This window comes from Xenopus laevis, chromosome 7S, assembly GCF_017654675.1.
Source record: "Xenopus laevis strain J_2021 chromosome 7S, Xenopus_laevis_v10.1, whole genome shotgun sequence".
Taxonomy (NCBI): domain Eukaryota; kingdom Metazoa; phylum Chordata; class Amphibia; order Anura; family Pipidae; genus Xenopus; species Xenopus laevis.
This window is the reverse complement of record NC_054384.1, coordinates 91,227,144-91,235,412: the sequence shown is the minus strand read 5'-3', so window position 1 is coordinate 91,235,412 and position 8,269 is coordinate 91,227,144. Positions and strand designations below refer to the sequence as shown.

The following is an 8,269-nucleotide window of genomic DNA, read 5'->3' as shown; positions in this document are numbered from 1 at the left end:
CAACATCTTTGCTAAGCACAACATAGGAGAGCAACATGAATCACAATGATACATTAATATCAGGGAACATGTAGCGAAAAGCATCACAGTCATATTAGCAACATATCTCTGAAACAGTTATTTACCCAACAAGCAAACGATTATGTGGGAGAGGGAATACATCCAACCAAGGACCCCAAATTTTACTAAATTTAGTAGGGACCCCCCTTTTAATATAGACCAGTTGCTCAATGTTGGATATATCCATCATGGTTTGCTTCCAACAGGCAAATGTAGGGGGAGCGATGTTTCTCCAATTCTGAGTAATGAGTCTCTTGGCCAATAATAAAGCCTCCTGTAAGAAGAGCAACTGGGGCTGATTAAGATGAAGATCCTGTAAAATAGCCAAAATACACACTTTTGGTGACCTATCTATCTTTATGTGCATAACCATATCCAAAGTGTCTAATATAGATCCCCAGTATGACACAATCTTAGTACAGCTCCACAACATATGTAGAAGAGAGGCTCATCGCCAATTTACTAACAGGCATAGAGGACAATTCGCTAGTGAAAGAGACTGTTGCTAGCATAGTTTCGTGCCCTATCACTTGCCGATAGGCGAAAGCAGGATTGCCTTCAAAAGTTATAACTATTAAAGATTTTTGTGTTAACATTTTTTTCCCAACCATTTCAGGGGCATGCCACATTTGTTTTAGGGTGGGCTCATGTCTAGGGCATTAGAGGATCTCTTTTGTCTTTATTTTGCTTCCGTGGACATTTGTAATAATAACTGGCAAGCATTTGCACCAACATCACTTATAAAAACATATGTACGAACTATATGTACCTGCCCTATTCAAATTGACCTAAGCGTAAGAGTACTAACAAAGTTTCTCTAGGTAGAAATAAACTGAACAGAAATCAAATGTTTGCGTTGACAAATTAGCGAAACTTTGCCACAACTTCACTGGCAAAAATTCTCCCTCTAATGAATTTACCCCTAAAAGTGGCTGAAATAAGATGCCATTCTGCACTTCTGCTCATAACACCAGTTTAATTACTGAGATGATGTTTTTGCAATTCAGTATCAACTGCCATAACTTTGTACATTACATCAATGCGCCATTACAGATCCTTTGATCTGTTTTTGTAGCACAACAAAATGTAGTTGCACATGGTTGCTGATAATACTTGAGCTTATGGGGCTGAAACATAGTTGAAACACAGCAGTTCCATACAAAAATCACCATGGCAAATATCTATTCTCTTACTGAATAACAAATATTACACTGAATGTTGCTTTCTGATGTTGCAAAAAATATAATAAAATCAGACATAGGTAGTAACTGGCACTTCAATATCTTCAGTTATAACTCCTTGAAGCCTGGCTTAGTTGTACTGGGAGAAGGTTTCGCGGATTTTGGCAATAGCGCATGATGGAAGTAACACCCTGTTATTCTTCCCAAGGTAACCCCAACGCCATCTCACAAGCTGCCGATAAGCAGTATATCTGTAAGATCGATAGCTGTAAAAGAAGCACAGCACAGATTAATAACAAAAACAGACCTGTAATGCTCAGGTCTAAAATTTCTCGAGTATGAACTTTAAAATAAACATACATATACTGTACTTAGTCACGTAGTAAAGTTGAGTTGAAAACAGAGTAAAGTCCATCAATTTCAACCCCTTTGAAATGAACCCTAGTGCCCATACATACACAATTACACGGACTCCTCCATACACTCACAGAAACTATATTATACCAATATCTATACTAAAGCTAGATTTAAGTATCACAATAGACTTGGATAGTCTGCTTGTTCCAGAAATCAATATATTTAAAGGAACAGTAACACCAAAAAATGTAAGTGTTTTAGAGTAATGAAAATATCATGTACTGTTGCCTTGCACTAGAAAAACGGATCTGTTTGCTTCAGAAACACTACTATAGTTCATATAAACAAGCTGCTGTGGAGCAATGGCGGAAATTGAAAAACGGCTATATGGCACAGGTTAACAAATGGATAACAGATAACACCATTAGACAGACAGAGCTTATTTGCTATCTGCTGTGTAACCTGAGCCTTTTCTCCTTTGAATGGCTGCCCCCATTGCTACACAGCAGCTTATTTATATAAACAATAGTAGTGTTTCTGAAGCAAACACAGCAGTTTTTCCAGTGCAGGGCAACACTACATTATATTTTCATTACTTTAAAACACTTTTATTTTTTGACATTACTGTTCCTTTAAGCTGGCCAGCTACGTCAAAGTCATCCCATATCTGGCCAGTGCTACACTCAAATTGCATCTGATTCATTAAGAATTCCATTGCTTCTTTTTACACTAACGGACTAAGTTTTAACTGCAACTTACTTGCTGCTTTTAAAGTAAAACCCCCAAACTTGGTTTTTACATTAGGCGGGGGTGCAATGAGGCTGTGACCACAAAAAATGCACTTTTTAGTAGCTGTATGCACAAAATGTCTCAATGTCTTAAATATATTGATAATGGGTTGAGTGCAGAGGACTCTTGTATTTGTCTATGTGCATCTTTTGCGGTAGTGAGTGATATTCTGATTTCATTTGGTTTTTTATCATTTGTGGTTTTTCAATTACTTTGTTTAGCTGTTCTTCAGTGTGGACATATATTAATAAAGTAAAAAGAGACTAAAGCTGGTCATTCCTGTACAATCATACAACAGGGCAGAAATGTTGGGAGGAAAATCCTGACCAATAGTATACCATGGATATTGGCTGGTTTGCCAATGGGTGTAACTACTTACTTGAAATCAAAGTCCTGATGTGGGTGATAGCCACAGAATGCTGTCTCCAGTACATAGGGATTAAGCACAACAGCCTTGAATCCTGGGTGGAAAGTAATACAGGACACCCCATCATCCTCTGTTTTTGTCACCGTCTCTGGTATGTCTTGGCAGCAAAGACATCCATGAAGGTCCTTTATAAAGATGCAGTTGTCACATGTGCAACTACAATATAAGCAAAATAACCAATTTCAAAGCCCTGAGTTCCCATCCAGAACTTCCTCCTGGCAATATCCTTTCCAACAAAGCTGTAATAACCGGAGAAGCAAACCCTGTATGGTGTGAATGAATGTTGGGAGCTCGTTGGAGCCCTACAATAGGCTGTTTCATTTTAGGAAGAAGGTTGTGTCTTTGGAGTTTTAAAAATCCCTAAAACAATTTTGCTTTCAGCCCCCCTCTTCCAAATTATAGTTACACCACCTATTTATTCAAAGTGAAAATGTTTGTACGTTTCAAAGCAGTCATTATTTCCCACACAAGAATATCGTATTTAGGGCCCCTTTGAAAGGGTCAGGCAGAGGTTCCCCAACAGCTGGGCTCTCCCTCCTTGGGGGTCCAGGACAGAGGATGATTTTTTTTACTTATAAATACTATAGAAAATATCGCAAGGGGACTGTAACAAAAAATGCTTTCATTTGTTTATCAGCTAAACCATATATTTGATTATAAACCCAGAAAGTCTGAAAAGCTACAATTGGCACAAGCCATATCTGTTTAACTCATGTTGTACTGGCCCTTTAAACAGAATCATTTTGGTGATGTCTCGAGTTTCTCTAAATGCACCGTGTTGACTGAGTGCCCTGTACTTTGTACATTTTACAGACTGACTCTCTGTAATGTTCATATTAAGTCACCTATTTTCAGACTGACCAGAACAGAAATACACCAAGGGGGTTATTAATCAAAGTCCAAATATTTTCTGAAAAAACTGTAACCAAATCAGCACGTTTTTTTTGGGCTTATTTATTAATACACTTTCCCAAAAAAATTTTGGCGGGAAAAAAATCCCGAAAAAATTTGTGAAAAATCTGATTTTCACGTTTTTTGGGGATTTTTCACCCGAAAACTCTGATTTTGTTGCCAAAACCCAGCGCACATCAAAAAATCATTGGGACTTCTCCCGTTGACTTATATGCAACCTCGACAGGTCTGAGATGCCGGATTTTCAAATTCTGACTTTTTCCATCCTCAGGGTTTTATAAATTTCGAAAAATTCGTGATTTTTTTAAAAGTCTGATTTTATATAAAAAAAATCACGAATTTTTCGTGATTTTTGCATTGCAGTTTAGTAAATAACCCCCCAAATGTATAAAGTCTGAGCCCTAAAAAGTATACATTATTTTAATGTACAGTTATGGAACCTGTTATCCAGAATGCTCGGGACCTGGGGCTTTCCGGTTAATAGATCTTTCCTTAATTTGGATCTTCATACCTTAAATCTACTAGAAAATCATGTAAACATTAAATAAACCCAATAGGCTGGTTCTGCTTCCAATAAGAATCATGTATAAGGCACTGTTTTATTATTACAGATAAAAAGCAAATCATTTTTAAAAAATTGGATTATTTGAATAAAATGGAGCCTTTGGGAAACAGCCTTTCCGTAATTCGGAGCTTTCTGGATAATGGGTTACCGGATAACAGATCCCATACCTGTAAATTCATTTTAGATCACAATAATATTTAACCTGTGACCCCCCTCCCCTGCTGTTGTTTTGTAAAAGGAAATTCACAGTATATAGGTTGCAACTTAAGACTGTTAGAGGGATTATATCATATATCAGTTTTTCTTTGTATTCATAGAACAGCCCTTTATTAGCTGCTTAGAACAAACAAACTGAACGTTGTTGTTTCCTTAATTCCCTTCTCTTTCCTGTGTACTTCTCTTTCTAGTCTGCTCTGTGCACCTTTCATGTACTGTAACACAAACCCACCTGCTAAGTGATCCTTTGAAAACAGGTATAAAAAAAATCTCAGGAAAATGGTATTTTATTTTACCTGTCACAGTCGTAATAACAGTCATATTCACTCTCTTCATCAGTCTCCGTCAAGGAGTAATAATAAGAGTTGCCAATATAGGCCATTCCGGCAGCTTCCTGCTTTTTACTCAACGGAACAGTTATTGTTTAGTCTTTAGTTTTGAACAATTTGTGGGTTTTTTTCCCCACTATATGGGATGTTATTCTTTTCAGCAGACGCCTTAAACTTAGGGGATTTTCTCTTTGTTGGAGGGGGAGTGTCTAAAAGATAACAATATTGTTTTTGCTGAAGAAAAAGTTAGAAAAGTTCAGATATTTTTGTTGTATTTTCTCCCCCTAGTGGTAATACAGACATTTTCATATACAGTGACCAAAGTGAAAAGCCGGTCACATATAAAGCAATGCAGTCTTATTAATCACTGGTTTCTGACCCCAAGATCTTGTTTGACTTTTATTACTAGACACACATACCTAGTCTTACCAGTCAAAGTTCAGTATATGTTGATTAATGTATATGTAAAATTTTCCACAATTAAGCTTTCCTCCTTGTAGTCCAGAGAAGGGTAAGGCACAAGTGTGTTCTGCACCTTAGCATATAGCACAAGTATTGGTGATTTGTAAAGATATGCGTGATACTACAAGGCAGTGTAATATTGCATATTCTTCATCACTGTGTGCACTCTCAGAACTGAATAAAATGTAATAAACCATAACAAATTCTACAACTTCAGAGCACAATATCATGGACAAGCCTGGTATGGTACATCTGGTTATCTAGTTTCCAATACAGTATGTTATTTCTATCTTTTAGTTTTGTTATATAATAGATGGAGGCTGGAAGACTTAAAGGGGTGGCTCACTTACCCTTAAAGTAGGGTTGCCACCTTTCTGTTTGCCCAACTCTGGCAGGGGGCGGTACAGGTGATGTTGGGGGGCGGGGTGGGTGACACAGGAGGTGAGACCATTGCTGTAGGGGCGGAGCCAATGCCATCAGGGGTGGGTCTTGTGAGGTGGCGATCAGTGATGGGCTGATCACCATGCCATTTACTTCAATGTCCTGTCCGGATTTCTTAATTTGGAAATTCAGAGAGGCAGATTTCACCTCAACAGCCCTTCCAAAAAACGGGCTGTCCAGGTGAACAGGTCTTACCTTTAAGTTAGGGATGCACTGAATCCACTATTATGAATTTGGCTGAATCCTTCATGAAAGAATCGGCCGAATACTGAACCGAATTCAAATCCTAATTTGCATATGGAAAATAGGGGTGGGAAGGGGAAAACATTTTTTACTTGTTTTGTGACAAAAAGTCATGCGATTTCCGTCCCCCACCCTAATATGCATATGCAAATTAGGATTTGGTTCAGCCTGGCAGAAGGATTCAGCCGAATCCTGCTGAAAAAGGCCGAATCCTGGCCCAATCCCGAACCGAATCCTGGATTCAGTGCATCCCTAATTTAACTTAACTTTTATGTTATAGAATGGCTATTTCTAAAAAACTTTTCAAACCCACATCTAAAATCATATGCTCTGTAAAGCTACAAATATATTGTTGTATATACTGCTACTTAGACTGCATCAGTTATCTGCTATGTAACATGTGCCTCAAGGGTGTCCCTTCTTTTAAATCTCTAGCCCTATTCCCCTCTTGTATAGGTTATTGGTTGCTTTGTATGTAAATCTGAATGTTCAGTGTATTAACCCATTTATAGTACAGTGCTTTGAAATATGTTGTTACTTTATAAATACATGTTAATAATAATAATAATAATAATAATAATTATGTCTAAGATAATCTCTGTCGCCCATGCAAGGCATTGTGTAGCACTAGCAGCCATCATGTGAGAATATACCTGAATGATTGTCTGCTTTGTATGACCCTGTTTGTTTACTGCATATTGCCTGTTTGCTTCCTTCATGTTGACTTGAACATTTGCAGCCAGCCTCAACCTTCTGCCTCTTATATTACCTCTTATATCAGGTGCCAGCACATATTACAGCCTTTAAAGTCTCTGCTAAGGTTGAATCTTCACTCGTTCCTGAAGCAGAAAAACCAGGGGTCTGAAAGTGTATTGATGATGAAACAAAGTCTTGTTATTGCATTTAGCATTTTACTGTATTGCAGAGAACTTTATCCAACTAATATCAAGGTTACAGCCTCCTACATGATCTTCTGTTTTGTATGTTGTTGTTTTTTTTCCTATATATATTTGGTTTATATAATGTGCATATTGTATACGTTTCCAAAATAACACCCTGAAGCATCTACAGTGTGATAATATGTATTTGGTAGTTTTGTGCTCACAATACTTTGAACATCAAATCATTGTCCTTCTGAGTTCAGGAGACCTGCAGCTAACTAAACTAATGATATTATAAATCATTTGCCATTTTTATATTTCTGGGGCATTCCTAAATGCATTTTCTGCCCTGGTTATGAGAAAAGAAAGGTGTCATATTTACCTGTCTAGCAATTATGTATCTCATACCATAGGCTAAATAAACTCAGCTCAAGCAAACAGTATCCAGACCGAGCACCAGGGGTCACCCAAATGCTATATGTGTTACAAATGCTCAAAAAAACAAGGAAGTCAAATAAAAAACATTATTTAGGGCAGTGCATTTGCAGGATCAGACAGATCCCTAAACTTCGCTCTAACATGTTGGCTATGTTACTCGGAGTTTTGCTGCTGTCAAAGAGCTTCTCACACGAGTGTCACACAAAATGAGCAGCTTGTGTCACAAATTCACCCCCTTGACAGCTTGGTTAAACCATATCATTTCTTCCTAATAAATTAGTTTATGGCTTATTTATAAGTGAATGTTCTACTGGCTAGAAAACTTACACTTCATAATGATATGCAGAGTTGTTTCCCCTTTTTTTTAATGTTTCCATTTTATTTGTTTATTTTATTTGATTCTAATTAACCCTGACCAATTGTGTCTTACTAAATATATGAATTCAATATCAATATGATATTCAATATAATCAATATGTTAAAGCTGCCACGGAAGAGGTAATCGCCTCATTGCTGATCTTATCTCAGTTGCTCTGCTATAAAGCTAATGGAGCACCAGGAGTTTTCTTTGCTGATATATTTCCACCAGTGAAAAAAAAACCACCTGTCACCGCCTGTGCCACCTGCTGGGTGGTGACAGGCGGCTGATAATCAAAGTCAAAGGCGATCTAAATGCTGTAGGTAGAACCTTAGCCACTGTTTAAAAAATATTATATACTGCTTTCAGGGACAGATGACAACAGTGTCCCATTAGTTGGTGATCCATGTCAAATACTGAAATGTGTGCCCAAAGCACCCTATGGTTTGCCAGTGGGACATTTTCCAACTCTATTCACTTGTATAATACAGGTACAAGATTTATTATCATCAGTGCTCGGGCTTGGGTTTTTCTAGAATACAGATCTTTTTAGAATTTGGATCTCCATACCTTAAGTCTACTAAACATCATTTAAATACTAAATAAACCC

General features: G+C 37.4%; 1 protein-coding gene across 1 annotated transcript; it reads right to left on the bottom strand.

Moving 5' to 3' along the window:
• Positions 1–1,016: 1,016 nt before the first annotated feature.
• On the bottom strand, positions 1,017–5,043 carry LOC108697982 (P2X purinoceptor 7). The gene is made up of 3 exons (XM_018228440.2): positions 4,804–5,043; positions 2,767–2,970; positions 1,017–1,507 (listed from the first exon to the last, which is right to left on the bottom strand). The coding sequence occupies exons 1-3, from the start codon at positions 4,887–4,889 to the stop codon at positions 1,372–1,374; spliced, it is 426 nt and encodes a 141-aa protein (XP_018083929.1). The 5' UTR covers positions 4,890–5,043; the 3' UTR covers positions 1,017–1,371.
• Between the last annotated feature and the right edge of the window lie 3,226 nt (positions 5,044–8,269).

Excerpts from the sequence above, each read along its gene's own strand:
- LOC108697982 (XM_018228440.2), bottom strand. The coding sequence starts at position 4,889 with ATGGCCTATATTGGCAACTCTTATTATTACTCCTTGACGGAGACTGAT. Across the intron at positions 2,971-4,803 it reads TGTTATTACGACTGTGACAG|TTGCACATGTGACAACTGCA; the intron begins GTAAAATAAAAT and ends CTTATATTGTAG. Across the intron at positions 1,508-2,766 it reads CATCAGGACTTTGATTTCAA|CTATCGATCTTACAGATATA; the intron begins GTAAGTAGTTAC and ends CTTCTTTTACAG.